The sequence below is a fragment of the Mercurialis annua genome, linkage group LG8 (assembly GCF_937616625.2).
Source record: "Mercurialis annua linkage group LG8, ddMerAnnu1.2, whole genome shotgun sequence".
Taxonomy (NCBI): Eukaryota; Viridiplantae; Streptophyta; class Magnoliopsida; order Malpighiales; family Euphorbiaceae; genus Mercurialis; species Mercurialis annua.
In genome coordinates, this window is record NC_065577.1 from 6,174,653 (window position 1) to 6,195,786 (window position 21,134).

Sequence of the window (21,134 nt, forward strand, 5' to 3'; positions counted from 1 at the left end):
CTTGGATTTACGTTTTTCTTATGTGTTTTAGTGTTTTTCGTATTTTTAGAAGTTTTGAACTACTGTCACCACGTTTCAGCCGTCATCAGATGACAGGTAGCATACATCGGAACTGTAACCGTTAACAGCATCATCATTAGGGTTGACAACAACACTGTTGTCCCTGCCGTAGACGACAGCAACTCCACTAATTAAGCCGTCGACGATGGCAGGCAGTCTTTCCTCAATCATGTCCTTGTTTTCGCCTCCTATTAGTCTGATTTCCTCTGCATGAACTCGTTTCGGGAGTTATCGACAATATTCATTATTATTTTTCTTGCATTGTATTTAATTTTTTTTCTTTATTATTATTATTTTTGTAAAGTGCAAGTATGTAACCGTGATATATAAAAAAATCGACGCGTGATTGTCATTTAAGATGATAAAATGTAAAATCAATTCTCACATACACGTACTTAGATTTAAATTAACAAAATGATATTAACACTTGTAAAATTAATCATAGGCATATGCCTAAATGTATAATTAGGGGAATTGTACTGCTTTACAATTGTATGTATAACATGATTCGCTACTTTTAAATCACAAACAATTAACTGGATTAATCTAGTAGATTAGGACAGTAGTAAAATACCAAAATTTATACACAAATTAAGGAATTTGAATGTCCGGTTGGTGCGTTTGCTAGAGTTCCATGATAAAATCTTGTTAATACCCGAATTTAGAAAAGATATCTCGATCCGCCAGGTGGAGACTCCTAATTTTCGTGCTAATTCTTGTGATTAGTAGTGTTGTCTCAAGTTTTAATTAACAATAATGTCCTAGTCGCTAAAATTTTAAGTGTGTGCTTCACCGCGTCACTCGCAATGAAGACTAAACTGGAGATGAAAGGTATTAATTATGGTGTATTAATAAAAACTCTTTAATTCATTAATCATAAAAATATACGACAAATTTCTCCACATTACATAATTTATAAACATTTTAAGAAAAACTTTTCAAATTTATTAATCTTCAAAATTTTAAAATCTATACCTATCATATTATATAAATTATAAATTTATATTATATAAATTATAAATTTATATTATATAAATTATAAATTTATATTATAATCCTGAATTTGAAAAGAACTTTCAACATAATGTTACCCAATGTCCTTATATATTACAACCACCAGTACAAATATTTCAAATCCACTTGAATTTTTATTTATTTAATGTAATTAATCTCTTTTAAACAAACACGCAAAATTTAAAGAGTTTAATATAGATTGTAAACTATGAAGTGTTTTGTTAAATTATTTATTTTTAAATATTATAACATAAAAATATATTTTTAAAAAAATTTAATTAATTAAAAATTGAAGAGTTCAATTAACAAAAGAATTAACACAATGTAGCCAAGTATTATTGTGAAAGATCTATATTTATATCTATACTTATATTATAGTGAGCTCCAAAAGAGCTATAAACACAATGTAGCCAAGTGTTATTTTATATTCTAACCACATGTACAAATATCCCAAACCACTTAAAATTTCTTTACTTGACGTAATTTATCTATGTCAAACACACAAAATTATCCCTCTTTCTCAAATAGAAAACCCTAGCCGTCAAAGGTTTCTTCTTTGTTTTTCACTTCGGCTGCCATCAATGGTTTATTTTTGCCGTTGGCGGTAGCCATTTCTTTTTTATTGCTTTAGAATAAAATAAATGACCGACTCCTTTTCATCTTGTTCATTTTGGTTGGTAAATCTATCGACGAGGCGCATCAATTTCAATAGATATACAAATAAAAAATCAGATATGGATCAAGTCCTTTCAAGATTGAAGATGAAATCGTTATAGGTTATATTAGTTTTTTTTTATAACTATTTTACAGCGATTGTCTTTCTTTTTTGAAAGTTTTGCTGATCTTTCTATATGAAAGATTTGTTGTTTTTTATGAAGAGTTTGTGAGTCTTCTGTTAGACAGAAAAGAATTGGATCTTATTATGTTAGAGCGGTTATGTAATTTTGATTTTGTTTTGTAAGGCGATCTGCGAATCAAGGTTTATATCTTGTTCCATGTCAGGTCATTAGAAACGGTTATACCTTTTCTGAAAACTTACACTTGTAACTGCTCTTTATTATTAATGAAAGATTATTCGATTGTCAAAAAAAAAACACACAAAATTATGGTTATAAAATATAAAGAATTTAATAGGCTTAATTACTTAAAAACCACCCACCTTGAACATTTTTTTCGTTTATACCCTGACCTAGGAAAAAGTTCATTTATACCCTGACGTATGTGTTTATGTTTCACCTCTACCCCAAGTCACTAAATTAACCTCTTTTTATTTAAAAAAAAAGCTTAAAATAGTCTTTCATTTAAAGAAAAATTTATTTTTAATTAAACTCTAATTAGCTTAGGTTAAAAATGAAGAACTATTTTAAATTTTTTTCTTAATGAAAAGAGGTTAATTTAGTGCCTCGGGGTAGAGGTGAAACGTAAATGTATACGTCAGGGTATAAATGAATTTTTTCCTAGGTCAGGGTATAAACGAAAAAAAAGTTCAAGGTGAGTGGTTTTTAAGTAATTATGCCAATTTAATATAGGTTATATAATTTTGAGAGTTCTTTTAAATTATTTATTTGTATAAACTATGATATAAAATTTACTTTGAAAAAGTTTTGATTAATTAAAAGTTGAACATTTTTTACTAATTTAAATTTCAAACAATCGAATTTAAAATATTATAATTATAAAATTTGAACCAATGAGTTATAGCTCAAACGGTACAAGCGCTGGACAGAAATCTGATAGGTCATGGGATCGATTCCTCCCACAAGCGCTCCTGTAATATCCCGTATTTTTTTAAAAATTTTCAGAGGGTTTTTCGGTATTTTTCCGGGCCTTTTTGATTTTCGTGGTTCGATTCGTTTTGGTTCGATTTGTTTTGGTTCGATTTTAAAAAAAAAATAGATTTCTTCTTGGTTTGTGGTTCAACCGTAGTGGTTGAACCACTTCTGGTTAACTCAGGTCTCAATCGAGACCTGAGAATTTAATTTTGGTTCTCGTTCGAGAATCCAAGGATTCTCGAACGAGAATCCATTAACAGGCCTGGTCTCGTTCGAGACCAGGCCCTTTCTCGAACGGGATCAGGCCAAAAAGGGCCATTCCCGTTCGAGAACAGCTTGTTCTTTTGGACCCCTTCGCCCAGCCCACTTCCAACCCGTTTTCGACCTAGTTCCTTTCGCTATTTAAACTCGATTTCTTCACGAAAAACCTAGATCACGCTGCAAACAAACCCTAGCCGTTTTCCTTTTATTCTTTCGCTGAGAGACGAAGCTGATATCGTCATCCGAAGTTGCTGTTCCGGTAAGCTTCCTTATTCTTCAAGTTTTCAGTTTTCGGTTATGAACGATATTCTGTAATTCTTATTGTTCTCCCTCGCTTGTTGATGAAAATCAGAACCGTTTGATCTCAGACGTTCTAGACTCAATTCCCTACGATTCCCTATCTCGTTTTCGTTGAACGGTACGTAATTTAAGCTCGTTTTAATCGCCGTACGGTTAACCGCTTTGAACGTTTATATAACCTGTTCTTGCTAAGATTGGTTACTGCCGATCCTTTGTTTCTTTTTCTTGGTTATGATTTTACCTTGTTTATGATTATAAATCTCTTGGGTTGTTGTTGTGTAAGATTTGAATGATTTTGGGATCCATCGTTGCTTGACGTTCTTGATTCCGTTTTGAAATTGCCGAATGGTTCATTAGTTACTGTTCTTCTTAATTTTGATTTCTATGAGATTGATTAATAACTAGATGATTGTTGTGTGGGTTGTGATTATGATTAGTTTGATGATTTTTAAAGTCGTTAAAGAGTTGTGAGATTGGTTTCGATTTTGGACGTAAATCACAGTAGCATGAGGAAGCCTTCAATGGCTTAGGCGGGCTGCTGTTTGATTAAACAAGGAAGATGATGGCTAAATAGCCACTTTAGCCACCAAGTTATTTTGCTTAAATAAAATCAATCCTTTAAGTTTAACTTTACCTAATAACTTGGATTTTATTTTGATTTTCAAATTAAATATTTAAAACGAAAGTTGTTTATAAATTTAAGTTGATATAATTACTCGGGTAATTTTATTTAACTTTGAATTTCGATTTGGTATAAATTGGCTAAATTACAATTTAGCCCCTGAACTTATTTCTATAACTTAATTAAGTGGATTTTTGATTTATAACTTTGTATTTTGTATTAATTGTAAATAAAAGTAATTAATTTGATTTCGGATATCAAATTGACTAAAGTACAATTTAGTCCCTAATTGGCAAAAGTACAATTTAGTCCCTAAACTTTTATTAACTTAAAATGATTAAGTTTTTGATTTGTAACTTGGGTTACTTAGAATTGAAGTTATTGAGTTCCGCTTTTAAAATGGATTATTATTTTGCTAATTTATTTTATAAATATAAACTTGGGTTTATATTTGATAATTGTTTTGAGTCGGGTTAGACTTGGGTCACCCGACCAGTGAGGTTAGCTTGGTAGTTATTGGTAACTCGGCTAACCCACTATTTGGAAAATTATTTATTATTTAAAGTTATTAAATAATATTTATAAATTGAATTTTAAGCGAGAACTCAATAGACTTATTTAAATTGGGCTTTATTTACCTAATGGGTATTATTTGTGTGTGCTTTGGATTGTTTATTCCGACGTGTTATTCGTGCTAGTTCTATGTGGTGTCTAGTACTATTTAGAGTTAGGGTCTGATTTTAATAATTATTTTATTTGTCTAGACTCGTCTACTGTTCGTTCTTCAGAGGCGAACCAGAGTTAGTTGCTTGCCGGTATTTCACGTGGATTAGCAAGCAGTGAGTTTATATTTACTATTTACCGCTTTATTAAGTAAATTGTTATTTTAATATTAAATATATATACTGTACGTATATTTCGAACTGTTTTTATATTATGGCTCTTAGTTGGAACATGCTACCTAATGGGCATCATTAGGACTGCGTGCGCACCGGTATTGATCTGGGTAAGGTATATATGGAAATGTGGTAACTCGGTGTGAGCATATATAGCTCTCGGGACCAGGTAGAGTAACTCGGTGTAGCTCAGCTCTCGGGACCAGACCTATTGGATTATGATTATTATTTAGAATTGTGGATTAGGGTTCCAACTATTATCTATAATATCGTTATTAAATGTTTTAAATGTTTTAAAGGTTTTCCACTTAATAAATGTAAATAGTGGTATGAACTCATCTCAGTATATCTGACCCCGTTGTTTTCCTAATTTTTCCCAGGGTTATGATCTGAGAGAGTCTGGTGATCTCCGCATTTACTTTTCCTCGGAGGTTCCATTTATTTTGATAAACTGTCAAACTATTTTATTCTTAGACCGCAGTAGTTGACTAGACGTCTTTATTATTATTACAGTTGTTTGTCGGATTGGTCTGACTAGTTATATTGCTCTGGCATGTTATGTAGTTATTTCGGATTATTTATGTTATGCTTATTTTTAGACTCAGAATTGGATAAGCATGTTATATTATCTGTTAAATATTATATCTGCTAGATTTAGGCTGAAGTCTCAGTTGCCCCCGAGCATTGGTTTTCTGCAGGTTTATGTGTTTATGTGTTAAATGATAGGCTAGCTACGGGTTTCGGTACTACATTACCCATACCCTAGCGCCGGTCGCGATTCATGAAAATGGGTCGTGACAGCTCCCCATCCCCTAATTATATAAAAAGAAATTATAAAATTTGAAGAGATTTAATATATTAAAAATGTTTTGTACATTATTGAATACAAGATGAGAAATTCTTATGTAGACTGAGTCTACCACGTCATCTGTGAACTAAGCCAATCATATCATAACATTTCATTAGAATGAGGGTATTTTTGTAATATCATTATTCAAAAGTGTATGCAAATAACAAACAAAATTACAAAAATACCCTCATTTTAATGAGGTGTTATAATATGATTGGCTTAGTCCACGGATGACGTCCACGGATGACGTGGTGGACTGAGTCTACCTAAAGAAATTTCTGAATATGATTGTTTTTGGAAATTAATACAAACAACTGCTTTTCTTTTTGGATGCTTTCGGTGAAGCATGAAGTTTTTGAGAGAGATTGGAAAGCCAAGAGCCTTGTATCAACAGCAACCGCCACAACAACAGCAGCCATTGCCGAACTAACAGCAGGGACCTTGAATCTCTTAATTGAAGCGTAATAAGGATGCCAATTCTGTCCGTGATCCTGTGACAGCCTTACTGCCTACTTAGATATATGATTTAACTGTAGTCCCTTCTCGAAAAATTATGTTCTCGAAAAATTTTGTTTAATGTTCAATTCAAGCGATTCTAATTCAGGAAATCAAGCTTCGTTCACTTGGCTACTGGGAAATCAAGCTTCGTTCTACTTTCTCTTGTGTTTTCGCATGCAATTGTAACCCAAATTGCAGGAAGCAATAAGTTGTTCAATTGCAGCAATTTATATGAGCGCTAAAGTTCATAATGCCTTTGCAATTCCTATTCATTCAATTGAAAGTTTATATAAAAGCTTGAATAGTCAGATTACATTGCAATTAAACTATGGAAATAAAGTATGAGTTTATTTCTTTGCCTTGGCAAACCTGAGGCATCGATACTTTTCACCACTTACAGTGATTTCGAGAGCTCCGTCTTGATTATCCTGATTTGATGCAGTTCCCATTAGAACACTTTTCTCTTTCTCAAGATTTTCTTTTTCCATCTTCAACCGTGCTTCCTGACGAGCAATCTCTGCCTGAAAGAAAGAGGAAAAAGAGAGAATAAATAAACTAGGACAAATGAAGCTAATTGAGCGTTTTCCTTACAGACAAGCCACTATAAGGAGCAACATCACACGAGAAGAAGCACACTGCGAGCCATACTCATTAATTGTGGAACCAACAAATATATTCATAATTTCAGATTATGCAGTTTTCTTTTCTGAGTCAATCAGAGAACGAATACATGAGAAGAATCAATATTCTTTCTCAGTTCATAAAAACAAAAGTATTCTTTCTCTAAGATATTGTCAAATAAGAAATCATGAGTCTACTTTCAAATGACTTGATGTGACACGTCCATTACTGCAGCAAAAACAAAATCAGCAGGCAGCATGCATCATGAAAAATATAACAGCTGGAGATGCTACACAGTGTTGAAGCTATTTCAATTAAAAAAACAAGTTAAAAAGCTTTCCCTTGTATTTAAAACATGAGTTTGAAGCAACATCAATATAAAATTTGTCCTAATAACCATACTTACTGAATTAGAGTATCAATGACATTAATACCAAATAAACTAACTAAAAGGAAGCTTTTTATAATAAATTAAGATTCGGAAATTCTTCAACAGCTCGAAAATATTACTACTATAAGAGATTGAGACTAGACATTTTCTAGAAAAACAAGAGTTGACTATAAGTATCAGTTTAAGCAAAAAGCCAAGGAAAGTACCATAAGACCTTTCACAATACAAAAGAATCGAGTAACATGATGAAGAAAGGAAGTAGAGAAAAACTTCGAATCTTAAATGCAAACAAAGTAATAAGCCCACAAGACCATATATATCAAGTAACTGTATCAATCATTTCGTGTTAATCTGCCAGAATTTCTAAAAAAAAGAACATATATAAGAGAACAAGTTGTCTTCTTAAGAGTAAACTACTTGCACCTACAATTACGACTTACGAATGCTTGCAAAGTGTAAATGCTTTATATACTGAAGTAGCAGATGCTAGTATGAGCACCGCAATAATTTATAGTGTATGTACCACAATTATAGAGACATAACTTACTGAAAAGGAAGACGGAACCGCAGTTTCCACTTTCCAGTCGTTTTGTATGTTTTAGTATCAGTCTTTCCTAAGAAATAATGGTGTCTTCTGTGGTATTTTAGCTTAATAATACTCCATAGGATCTCCTATAATCCAATCCTCAAATGCATAGCATTTTGCAGAGGCTAGAAAATTCTCTCTCTCGGAAAAGCATATGAATGAAAAAGTGATAGCGGTAATGAAGAGTATACCTCGCGACGAGAGAGCTCAGCCTTCCAAGCAGCTTCACGCTCAGCGACTTCGCGTTCACGCTCCTCAATAAAACTCTGCATCTCTCTCTCCTTCATCAGCCGGTCTTGAATGTCCGCATCTAACGCTTCTTTTAGCTCTTCCACGAACTTATCTACGACTGCTTTTATCCGAAGCGACATCAATTCGAACTACAATTCGATTGATTATCAGTTCAAATTCTCTTCTTTTTCCCCCAAAACCAAAGCTTATGCCCAATTCTCCAATAATTGACTGCCACCTCAACCAAACACAATCAAACCTAACAAACCATTTATTAGTAATGAACTTCAAGCTTAACAAAATGCGCAGCAGAGTGTTGTTAATTAGCTATCAAATTCCATCATCATCAAATAACTAAACCTAGTTTACAAACTGAGACATACAAAATTAAGTTTTATTATCAATTTCATCATCAATTCTTCCAACTTACAAAAAATTAAAAAAATTATTCATAAATTTTAGTTTCCAAATTAATCCAGAAATGCTCATACCTCTTGTCTCAGTGAATCACTGATCCGTCTTACTTGAGCTACTGCCGCCGGAAAATCGAAGGTGTACCGCCGGAGGCACGGTGAAGTTGGAGCAACAGCAGCTTTTTGTTCAGGAATTTAGCCCTGGCTGTGCTCTATTTATTTATTTTTTGGAAAGAAGGCTGTGCTGTGTATTTGAACGAACAAGAAGGCAATTCTTCTACATTTTATTTAGTTTTTTTTTTATTTATCGACAAAATTCAATATCAGAGTCTAAAATTCTTTTATTTAAATTTGAGTAAAGGATCAATTTACCCCCTGTACTTACCACGAAGTATCAAATAAGTCCAACCTCGCAATACCGGATCAAAGTGCCCCATAACTAAGCAAAACCACATCGGTTTCACCCTTTTGACCAAAAAAAGAGAGTGGAATAGCCTAATTTTAAAATTTAACACTTAATTAAATCTAATTAGTCTTAATTAAAACACTAATAAATCCTTTTTAATTTAAAATCTAATTAACACAAATTGAAGGCTTTTTCTATATTTTTTCCTAATTAAATTTAATTACTTTCATAATTAATTAAATTTTTCTAATTAACAACTAACCCTAATTAATTAATCATAATCCATCTTTTTCTTTTACAATAACTTGACGGCTACCCCACCACCGCCGACCCAACCACCGCCGCCCGAAAACTCCGCCTACCCACCACCGCCGGACCCGGACCCAGACCCAGTGGGTCTCATCCATCCCCCCACGTAGACCCATCTGGGTCTGCCGTTCTCTTCCACGGCAGGCCCAGATGGGTCTGCCGAGGTGGCCGGCGGAGTAGTGGCGGCGGCGGGAGACAGGCGAGTAGCGGCCTGTTGGAGAAGAACGTAATTTTGTGAATTTAAAAAAGCAGAAAAAGATCCTTCGGTTTTTATTTTTAAGTTAATTTAATTTTTAAAGTATTAAAATATAGTGGTTATAAAAATATATCAAATGTCAATTTTGTGAATGAAATAAATACTAGAGACTATTTTAAGCTTTTAACCATCTAAAACCACTTAAAGTCATCTAAAACTGGAGAGTGCGTTCACTCTCTAAGGTGAGACTATTTGATACGTTTTTGCATAGTTGTGGGGTGATTTGGTCCACTTTTGCGAGGTTGGGCGTATTTGATCTTTCGTGTCAAATTCAGGGGAATTTTTGAACCTTCACTCATTTAAATTTATCTTCAATTTTCTAATTTAATTGAAAAAGGTGGCTAGGTCGAATGAGTATGGCGGTAGAATTTTTTTTCTAATATTATAATATTTAGATAAATATCAAATGAAAATTATTTTAAATTTATAGAAAAGAAATTTTTTATCAAATTATAACTTCAAAGTCTATTTAAAATATATGTTAAAATATGAAAAAATAATTTAAATTTTCGATGGATAAAAATCAATTTAATAATTAAGGATGCAATTGAAATCTAAAGATGTGAATATGGACAAAATTGGCAATTTTACAATGTCGAAGTTAAATTGAAAATGGGCTTAAAAAGGAGGATAGTTTTTTGATCATTAAGCTTTTAATTTATTACATTCATATAATTTTTTATCACTTAACTTAATAATTTATTATTAATAAAAAAAGGGTATTCGTATCGCTGTTTAAAATTGAACCTGACCAGCCAGTTGAACTGATTAAACCGGAAACCAGCATTAGTTCGGTCTAAAACTGTTAAATTCGGATTTTTAATTAGACCGAGTCGAACCGGAACAACCGGATTAAACCGACAATCAAAATCGGTGGTTAAACGAACGAACACGAGTTGAATACGAAACGAACATGAACACCATAAAATCTAAATGAAACGAACATGGATACTCCATTTAAAAACTCGAATGAACATGAAACGAACATGAATATCCCATTTAAAAGCTCGAATGAATATGAACCCAACATGTTCACTAAATGATACAGACATGAACACTTTAAAATTCGGATCGGTTCATTTATACCCCTATATATATTAGATGTCTTCTTAGGCTTTTTTTTTTCCTCGGTAGAGCATTATTATAATTTAGCTTAATCACTTAAAATTTCCATTTTTTCAAATTTTTTATTTATAGCATATCTTTCAAAACCTTCAATTTTAATCTATTTTTTATTTTTTACTTTCAATTATAACCATTTGTTTAAATTGGAGCAGAAAAAAATGTAAATATATCTTTTATGTTATTTCATTTTTAAAATTTTATTACTAAAATAATATAAGTAACATATATGAACTATTTTCCACTGTAATTTTGTCAAATGACTACAGTTAAAAAGTGAAAATTGAAAAATTTATTAAAATTGAAAATCTTAAAAGATATAGCCGTAAACAAAAAAAATTGAAAAATGAAGTATTTTTAAGTGATTCAGTCTATAATTTAACACATAATTTGAAGCTGAAAAAAAACACCACCCAACTCGAGTTAACCTATAAGAACCATTGCAAATATTATAATAACTCCCTAATCTAATGACCTTTTCAACAAAATGGAAAAGAAAAAACAAAAGGATAAAATAAAACATAAAAGATGAGATAAATAAGAGGAAAACCTCTATGAAAATCTAACAATGGAAAGAGGCAAACAAAAGGAAAAAGCTATAAAATGGCCTACGGTGCAGCAACAGCTGGAGCTGGAATTGAATTTTCGATTGGCTTCTTAATAGAATTAGTCTTAGGACTGTAGCCATTGAGTGAGAGATTTTTTGTTAGATTGACAAGAGATGAAGGATCAGCAGTAGCTTTCTTGGTCCACACTTCATCTTCCGGTTTCCTTTCGCCTGCTTTTTCATGTTTCTGCACAAAGAAAATAGAAAATTTACTACCTAAACATTCAATCATTTTCCGTCAAGTATTGTCAACGAACTCGAATAATGTGAACAGGAAATCGAGAAAACAAAGTTAAATGAGGTAATGCAATCTAAGATTGCGTCTTAGCAATCTCAAAAAGCTAGTAAACTAACAGAAGTAAAAAAGAAGACCCATCTTACCGGAAGTTCACCCATTTTGCGTAGTTCCGTTCGTAGAGATGCAGGTTTATCGCCCTTTTTAACAAGAGACTTCTCCCGATTTTCATAGAAATCAAAGTCATCTAACAATGACGCTTTTGCTGAGTACTTCTTGAAAATTTTCAACATTTCCAAACCTTGCTTGAGTCCAATCTGCATATTATTATAGCAAAATATTTTCAAATCTACCATGAAAAAAACTAACGGACGTTGGAAGGCATTTCCTTTGTGCCACCAAATAAAAAACCAAAAAGATAGATATATGCACACACTCAGCTGAGGACAGATTTCCACATATAGATGCAGTTGCACAATAAAAATAAGTTTTTTTCATTGAAATAAACAACTATCAATTAAAAGCTAAGCCACATGAGCTCTCGTGTGGGGTGGGCATTGGATCGTATATTTAAGACTCAGCTGCTCTCACTTTTCACTAATGAAACCAGCTTTGTCAAAAGCAGCCAAAATACATCGTAAAGCACACTACCAAGAAAGAATTTCATTATATGCAACAAACATTATCTCGTTCCATCTATATGCGGTTTCATAATACACCAAGATAAAAGAAATGTAAGCTTTTCAAAGGCCAGATTTTCAGGATTGAAAAATTAAAAATACTATTAAGGTAAACGTCGTTGAAAGGCCAGGATATACCTCTTGAGTGTCCCTGCTAAAAGTTACAGGCTTGCATTCATTATTTTCAAGAATGATATGTCGTAGCTGATTGTTAGGAATGTCCTTTACGACATGCCACTTCACTGGGAAGAAACCGTTCCACTTGTCAAGCTGCCAAAAGTCCATGTCCTTATCAAAATCTACCTGCCCAAGCATTTCAGCTATCCCAACAAACTGTCCACTTGCATTAACCTGAAGTAATGATCGAGAAAAGCACCAGGAGGAATATTAAAACTTCATATACATGACTAGAATTTGTAAATTGAGAAACATACTCAAGGCATCTAGAGTACAAGTAAAAGAGCATGTTTAACTAACCGAGAAAAAAAGAAAAATTGGACAGTTTGTGCCAGATTGACTAGACTGCTGTTCTGCTTCACGAAATGCTGCATTTAACTTTTTATTTCCATTTGGAGTGCTAGCCCATACATTATATTTAATGCTCTTATGAATGTCATCTTCGTTGTATGATTTGATGATATAAAACTTGGCATTTGTATACTCGGTTTCAAAATCTGGCTGGTTATATTGATCTCTACATACTGTGATTCCCAAATCTTCCTTGACAGAGGAATCCAAAGAATCAATCTTGTTAGAGGCCCTAGGACCACAAGTTAATTCAGTCGACGTTTCAAAATCACTGGTTTTATAGAAATTGTCTCTTGATTTACTTCTATCATTTCCATTCCATAGCCTTCCATTTTGTCTGTAGTTCGCAGCACCATTCTGAGAGAATGGACCTTGTTTATGAGCAGAAAACGAAGAATAATTCCCTACCGAATGGTATCCATTGAAGAGGCTAGTAGAGAAATCAGAACCCGATGGAGACACCTGAAAAAAAATTAAAACATTGCATCAGAATATAATCCAGAAGGAACATACCTATTCTTTATGGAATAGGTGCAGCTAAACATAGAGAAATTGCTCAACTTAAAAACCAAAAAAATTGATAGTTGTCAGAGAACATCGTGGCAGATTGATGTTTACACAAAACTAGCTCTTCAGACAGAGAAAAAAAGAGAGCAAGGGGAAGCATTGCAATGAAACCTAAAGTAAATGTTTGATAGAAACTTGCTCTATAGCTTATCCAGTTCGGTCACATATAATATGATAGAAAACAATAAATAAATGCAAACTGACAATTTATCATCACTTCTCAGTAATTTGTATAAATAAACAAAATGTGCAGCAAATGACTTGAAGTGAGTGATATTATTTTTAGGAGTAAGCTGAAAACATATAGGTAAATTTGCTATAAACGTGCCTACCTTGTTTAAAGGTCTAACTGGTCGTGTAAATGTTGACTTAGAAGATTTTCCAGCAAAATTGCCATTAGATTTTGTAGTGTTCGAACCATACGACTTAACAGAACCATAATTTCCATTTAGAGACCCGGCGTTTCCATTTGAAACATCACCTCCGTATGTTGAATCCCATGAATAATAAGGCACAGCTTCTGATCCATAGGAAACAGGATGATGAGCATATCCAGAGGGCGGATAATATGGCTGTTGACTAACAATTTGTCCATCAGCCCCAACAACTGTCCCGGATGCATAAGGATTATAGCCCGGTAAATAATAGACTATAGATCCATTGTCTGATTGCATTCCCTAGAATAAAAAAAATTACAAGTCATCAACAAAATATGTATGACTACTTACACATCAAAAGACATTGAATAATGTAAAATTTGTCAAATTATGCAAGCAAATCTTTAAGTTAATGTTGGAAGAGCATACCATAGGAGAGCCATCTGCCTGAAAATAACCATGATCATGTCCTGCAAAAAAGAGTTTGCACTTTTTAAAAAACAAATAACCATATACATATGTAACCTTCAACATAAATTTAGAGTTGAAAACCAGACTACAGAAAAGAGTTCATGGAGTGCAATATTATTTCACACAATGCATCTTCATGAATCAGCATAAATTTAGTGTTGAAAACCATACTACAGAAAAAATAGTTCATGGAGTGCAATATTATTTCACACAATGCATCTTCATGAATACGCCTCACATAAAGTATAGAGGTTTCAGGTTATCTTTAGAATCTCAGTCATTTCATTCATGGCTGGAGCTATAAATTCCCCCTTTATACACGTAATCATGTTTCAAATTTGAGAATGAAGCCTTTTAAAATTATAAAGGCACGCTATTATTCTGTCCAATAACTGCACATCAGCACAGAAGCCCTATCTGACCATATAGCAATCATGAATTCAGTTTTTTATCACAAGAAATTAGAGATTTCAGATGTTGTCTTACCCTAAGATACCACACTGGGTAATATACCTATCGTTTGTGTACTAGTTCTAAACTAGTTGGGGCCAACTATAATGATCATTTTCCTTCCTTCACCCCAGTTCAGGGTTTGTGTACAAATAGATATATCCATAAATGGGAACTGAACTGTATGAGCCTCAACTCCTAAAGGTCATATATCAATAAGCAGTTAACTGTCTCAATATCTCACCTGGATAATAATAATTGTAACTACTAGCAGGCGGATTGTAAACTCCGTGCTTTTCTACTGACTCTTTAAGTGCCTCTCCTTTCATGCTCAAAATACCATCTCCTTCACCTTTATTATTAGATTTCACATCTCCTGGATAGGGAATGGATGCAGTTATTCCATCTTTTCCAGAAGCCTGAAAACAAAAGTATTCCAGGGAAACTAATAAGAAGACAAAAGAGCAATCAAGTATGTAGCCCAAGCATTACGATAATCTATCATAGCCTTAACCATCCTATCCATCATGTGCCAACAACAAAAAGGTGATCCAGATAATCTTTGCTCAACTTCGGCGCTGAATATTATGTTAAAAAAGAACAATTTTTTAAAAAAAATTTAAAGGTTAATTTTATGCTTTCAAGGTCCCTTACGAACCCGCAAAATGAATACTCTAGCAATATAAAGATACTAATGAACAAACGCAACCAAGCTTAAAAGCTCAATCTAGTAAAGTATGGCATACCGCATCATGTCCGGCCAATTGACTGACATTGTCCGACTTCAATCCTGAAAAAAAAAATCAGCTACTTCATTTAAGTCCGGACAGAGTCAATATTCTCAAGATGATCAAACATAATTCACATAAAGCTACATCACAACCATGCCAATGCTCTTAACAAACTCTTAATTCAAATCATGTAAAAACTTGCAAGAACTGAAATTTATCTCGTTACCACGAAAGCCAAACTATTTGATTCAGCCAAAACACAATATAAGAGAGCAACTAACATGAAAAAAAAACTATAATATAACAACAAATAAGTGAATAATCACTAAAACAAAAGACCGTTTTATTATACAAAGTTATTCCCTTTATCATTCAATTAAACCCTTTAAAAACCCCTCTTCAACAAAAAAATTACCCCATTCCCTAAAAAGCATCAGAACAAGAACAACCCAACTCTGAAATTAAATTCGAAAAGCAAATCAAACCAAAAAGGCAATACCTTTATCAAGTTCGGTTCGAGTCGCCATTGCTGATACAATTAATCAAACCCTATAACACAGAAACCCAATCTTGTTTCTTAATATATAGTAATAATATATTCTAATCCAAATCAAAAACTTAAGCCTTAAGAATGTCTCCTTTGAATATTAAAATTCTCAACAAACAAATATTTAAATAATCAAATTACTTAATAATTTATCAAAAAAAGACGCGGGATAGACTAATAATAAATACACAAAAATTCTGATTCCAAATTGGCAAAAAAAAAAGATTCTGGTTTTTTATATCCTTTTTTTGATAGTGATTCCTTTGTCTTTTCAAATAATAAAAAAATTTAAAGAAATTAAACAAAATTTATACGCCATAAATATCGAGGAGATTTACGAAATTGAGATATTTTTGAGCAAAAATCGGAATTTTTTTTATGAATACGCGTAAATTAAAAGGGAAACAACAGACCTAGAGGAGAAGAATGGGGCGACCCGGAACCGAGGGATCCGATTTGATGGACCGGGGAAACCGGGTTTTTTTTTGGGAGAACAGTGGTAGGTAAAGGGAGTGAGATGTAGAAGAGAGTGTGAGGAAAAGGAAGAGGAAGGGGTTTGTAGGTTAATTTGATTGGAGGATTTGGAGGGTTGGGATTAGTTGATGATTTTGAATGGAGGAATTTTGAGCGTTGGATTTTAAAAGGGGTGGTGTTTGTTTTATATTGGGTGAATTTTTCTTGCCTTTGTTAGGACTAGGAGGTGCATATATTATTTTTTGGGAATTTCTAGGTCATGGCTAATTTATTGACCTTTAGATCAAATGATAAAGAATAATATTTGTTTTTTAGGTACTTGAATAGTAATTTCCGTTAAAAAAGGTAAAAAAAATATAAAAAAATCCTCGTGGTTTTTATAAAAATATAGAGTAGTTTTTTAAATTTTTTGGACAATTAAACCTTTTTTATTTTCAAATAGAACAAATAACCCCTTTCGTCAAATATCATTGGAAACACTTGTTAATAATTGACATGTCTCTCATAATTATATAGAAATAATTTAGAAATAATTTTAATATTTAAAATATTTACCGAAAATTTTGAGAAGGTAACTTTTTAAAATAAGTTAAAAAAATTTATTCGTACGATTTTAAAATAATAAGAGTTTATTTGTTTAATTCTAAAAGTAAAATGGATATGAAAAATCGTGATGTCTCACATCTCATGCACAACAATTTTATTTGCCATATAGAATGAGTATTTATATAAAAAAAGGCTTAATTCCGTAAAAAAACTCACCTTGTATTTTTTTTCGTTTATACCATGACCTTGTAAAAACACCATTTGTACCCAATTTTGGGTTTTTATGTTTCATCTCTACCCAAAAGCATTAAATTGTACTATTTTTATTTGGAAAAGAGTTTAAAACATACTTTTTCTATTTTAAAAATTACAAATAAATCCTTAAACTTAAAAAAAATCAAATACATCCAAATAATTAATTCATTTTTTTAATTTTATAAAATAAAAAAATTAAAAAAAATTATTATTATTTTTAATTTTTTTGTCGGAAATATTTTAAAAAGAAAATAAAAAAATTTAAAAAAATCGGAAATATTTTTGAAAAAAATTAAAAAAAATTATTATTATTTTTAATTTTTTGAAGAAGATGGTATTTTTGTACTATTAATAACATTAATATATAATTAGTATATAAGTTAAAAATGAAGGATTGTTTTAAATTCTTTTTCAAATGAAAAGAGTATAATTTAATATTTTTGGGTAGAGATGATACATAAAAACTCAAAATTGAGTACAAATAGTGTTTTTACAAGGTCAGGGTATAAACGAAAAAAAAAATACAAGTTGGAGGTTTTTTAAGGAATTAATCCTATAAAAAAAAAACTGAAAAGTGGCCAATGAGAATAACAACTATGCACAGGAGCACAAGTTGTACCATGGCTTGGCAACGCCACTAGTGTCCTTTTGACCACCACGTCCATGAGGGAGGGAACCAGAGGGATCGATGATAGGTGGTTGCCCCTCCCTCCAATGACAATAAGCACTATAATAGTTGCTCAATATCTTAATTACAATTAATCTCATCATTAGCGGTGTACATCGGTTGTTTTAGTTATCGATCCGACCATAAAATTTAAAATCCAATGGTTTTGTAGACTTAAAAATCCAAACTAAAAATAAAAAAAATATGGTTCGATTCAGTCGGTGACTGACATATACAAGATAATATAAAAACTGGGATTGAATTGTCATTGATTGAGTGAAAATGCGCACAACCTCTTTGTCTTAGGGCGTGGAAGAAACTCAATTTTTCTAAAGTTGTTTTTTGCATGAGGTTGCAACCTTGGTTTTTAGACTTCCTAAGGTGAAAATTTTCCATACTGACTGTTTTAAAATATAGTGATATAAGTAACAAATTTTATGCATAATATAACTTCGTTTTCAATTAGGTTTGGTGTTGGGTCTAGCAATAGCTCAAAAGGGGAGGGCTGAGAGTTAAAAACTTTTCTCTCAAAAATACTATAAACTATTTAATTAGCTCAAGCTCATAAGATAGATTCTTGACAAGCTGGATAAATACAAATAGATTTATCAGCTATGTAAGATCAATTTAAAAACTGTTTTACAAGTATTCAAGTTTATTGGTTTGAAAGCACACGAGTTTGAAAAATGCCTTTTTAAAACTAATTAATCAAAAGCTAAATAAAGTATATAAAGGCACACAATATTATATAGTGGTTTGACAATCCTGCCTACATGCACTCCTTAAAGAACTCCATCCTTAAGTATTCCACTCATCCATCTCTATTATGGGTTAGAGAAAAAATATTAAGAATATAAATCTAATTCTACCCCAAAAATAGTATGTAACTTATAAGCTAATTTTGTTAGCTTCAGCAAATTATTTCTCTTTGAGAATATAAACCTAATTCCACCCAAAAGGTAATTTATAATTCCCAATTTTTTTTTGATAATTTATAACTCACAGGTTGTTTACAGATTTTGATGGCAAGTTTCTCTCACTCAAAACTAATCTTAATTCTTTTGAGATTGATGATCAAGTATGAAGCATAAAGTTAATGGTTGATTGATTCTCTCACTTCATGTTCCACACTCTTACAAATAGTTGAAAAAGAGGTGTTTATAGATCCTAAAAATCTTTTGGAAATTAGGACTGAGTCATTCTTCAATTGCCTTCTATTCTTATCCTCAATGTAAGGTGTACAATAGGATAAATGGAGGAGCCTATCAAACGCTGAGCTGGCAAGACAGATTAAGCATATTCTGTTTGCTAGTGACAGAACCTGACACATAGTACATTGACAGTCTGCTTTTTATGGTACGGGATACACTCACTCTGATTTTGTCTGCTGAGTTGGAATTGGCCAAGTTATTCTCAACATACCCTCCATTTATTTTGCCCGTATTTCAAAATAGAACAATCATGAACTTTTAGAATATGTGCCTTGCAACACTTAGATAAATATATTAGTGGCCTTATGTTGTAAAAAAAAACTAAGCATTATGGATAAAGACCTTTATCCAACATTAGTTACATGAAAATTAAATTGACCCAAGTACAAATAAAAATCAAACCAAACTATTTCTTCGATTTTGTTTAAAAAATTAGCTGCATCGGTTCTTAGTAGGATTTTTATAAAAATACATATTTCAGATAAAAATTTGTAAAGATACGCTTTTTTTGGTATATTATTGGTAAATTAATGGTAGATGGTGTATTTTTGCATAAAAAAATATTTATAACAACAAAAAATTAGAGCGTATTTTTACAAAAATTCAAAATAAAAATAAAAATACAGAGCGTAATTTCCTCTTTTTTTTATAATTAATTTTCTCTTGTTATATGACCAAGTTTTGACTTAAATGGTAATTTATCCTTTTAACATATAAATTAATTTTGTTGTCAAATCAGTACACAAACTTGGTGATTATGGACAATTAGCCCATTTTGACAAATTAATTTACAAGTCAAGGGGACAAATTACCAATTTAAGAGATAATTAACTTATAAATTAAGGGGGTAAATTATCTGTAATACCCCGTAAAATTAAAGGATTAAATTATTCCACGTAAGGAATAATTTATAGGACCGGGAGAACGTAAATTAAATTTAAGGATAAATTTAATTTATAGTATCTCCGGAAATATAAAATAGTTATAGAAGTTAAAATATAAAATTTGGATATTTATATTTTAACTAACGGGAATTAAGAATTGCTTATAAATTAAAATAAGATAATTTATAAGTCCCGTGTGAATATTTTTGGAGTCAATATTCACAAAATATTTTTAGAAAGTTACCCCTAAAATTTTATAGAATTTGGAGATAGAAATTTTATTAAGTGGGTCTAATTTAGCCCTAATAAATCTTTAATGATTTATTAAAGATAAAATATAAGTCCCGTGAGAATAAAAATTACGTTTTTATTCTAATTACGAATTATGGAATTTGTGGTTAAAATTTCATAAAATTTGGAGTTCGTTGTCCGTTTTAGTTACGGACGAATATTTAAAAATTTGGGTTAAAGTAACGCGTGAATACCTAGGGACTAGTTTGACATTTTGCCAAACTATATATATCTATTTGAATTCAAAAGAATTCATTGCAACAGAAACCTAAAACTTAGGTTATTAGCTTCAGAGCTTCGGCGATTGCGACGGCGACGGTAGGTTCGACGGTTTCGATCCAATTTCTCGTTTCTAACTCAAATTTCTTCGGTAATCCATTAATAATCAAAGTTATAACCGTTATTTTGAATTTGGATATATAGAAAATGGATTATATTCGAATATATAACAGTTACCGTATCGAATCGAACGTATACGTAATGATTTTACGTTCCGATAGCGGAAATGGATAGATTGGTGTTTGTATATGTGTTTAGGATCGAAAAGTGGTGTTTTAGCACGTCGGAAAGTCCGGAAAATCGAGTTTCCCGGGGCTGTGCACCAGCCATGGTGCACGAACGTGCACCAGCCATGGTGCACGAACGTGTACCAAGTACACAATCGTGCACTAGCCTGGGTGCACGAACGTGCACCCAAGGTGCACGAACGTGTACCAGGCAGCACGACTGTGCACAGGGTTGCACGGTCGTGCTGTCATGGCTCGAAGGGGGGAGTGTTTTGGGGATTTTTGCCCTAACTTTCGACGCAAGTAATCGTCGAACTATGGATGATTTAAATGGACTTTAAACCTTAAACATGGACGTTCAACGGATTAAAAGAACTTGGATAATTAAGGGAGTTCGATTAATTAAAACATAAAGATGTTTTAATTAGGTCCTCTATTAATCAAAGTGATTAATAGTTAGAGGACTATGAGTTGAGATCAAGAATGAGTATAGAATAGA

General features: G+C 32.1%; 2 protein-coding genes across 4 annotated transcripts; both read right to left on the bottom strand.

Annotated features, from left to right (window-relative positions):
- Window positions 1–6,541: 6,541 nt before the first annotated feature.
- LOC126661732 (uncharacterized) lies at window positions 6,542–8,817 on the bottom strand. 3 transcript variants are annotated; one of them, XM_050355598.2, is made up of 3 exons: window positions 8,594–8,817; window positions 8,063–8,340; window positions 6,542–6,794 (listed from the first exon to the last, which is right to left on the bottom strand). In XM_050355598.2, exons 2-3 carry the CDS (start codon window positions 8,240–8,242, stop codon window positions 6,621–6,623), a joined length of 354 nt encoding a protein of 117 aa, XP_050211555.1. In that variant the 5' UTR covers window positions 8,243–8,340; window positions 8,594–8,817; the 3' UTR covers window positions 6,542–6,620. The 3 variants fall into 3 exon arrangements, with proteins under 3 accessions (XP_050211555.1, XP_050211554.1, XP_050211553.1); XM_050355597.2 differs by having other exon boundaries at window positions 8,063–8,361; XM_050355596.2 differs by having other exon boundaries at window positions 8,063–8,333; window positions 8,594–8,816.
- A 2,301-nt stretch (window positions 8,818–11,118) lies between these two features.
- On the bottom strand, window positions 11,119–16,345 carry LOC126661731 (YTH domain-containing protein ECT3). The gene is made up of 10 exons (XM_050355595.2): window positions 16,215–16,345; window positions 15,754–15,803; window positions 15,270–15,313; window positions 14,768–14,942; window positions 14,032–14,072; window positions 13,558–13,902; window positions 12,608–13,120; window positions 12,269–12,481; window positions 11,597–11,767; window positions 11,119–11,402 (listed from the first exon to the last, which is right to left on the bottom strand). Exons 2-10 carry the CDS (start codon window positions 15,779–15,781, stop codon window positions 11,217–11,219), a joined length of 1,716 nt encoding a protein of 571 aa, XP_050211552.1. The 5' UTR covers window positions 15,782–15,803; window positions 16,215–16,345; the 3' UTR covers window positions 11,119–11,216.
- Window positions 16,346–21,134: the final 4,789 nt, after the last annotated feature.

Excerpts from the sequence above, each read along its gene's own strand:
- LOC126661732 (XM_050355598.2), bottom strand. The coding sequence starts at position 8,242 with ATGTCGCTTCGGATAAAAGCAGTCGTAGATAAGTTCGTGGAAGAGCTA. Across the intron at positions 6,795-8,062 it reads CTGAGCTCTCTCGTCGCGAG|GCAGAGATTGCTCGTCAGGA; the intron begins GTATACTCTTCA and ends TCTTTCTTTCAG.
- LOC126661731 (XM_050355595.2), bottom strand. The coding sequence starts at position 15,781 with ATGGCGACTCGAACCGAACTTGATAAAG. Across the intron at positions 15,314-15,753 it reads TCGAACCGAACTTGATAAAG|GATTGAAGTCGGACAATGTC; the intron begins GTATTGCCTTTT and ends TTTTTTTTTCAG. Across the intron at positions 13,121-13,557 it reads CAGTTAGACCTTTAAACAAG|GTGTCTCCATCGGGTTCTGA; the intron begins GTAGGCACGTTT and ends ATTTTTTTTCAG.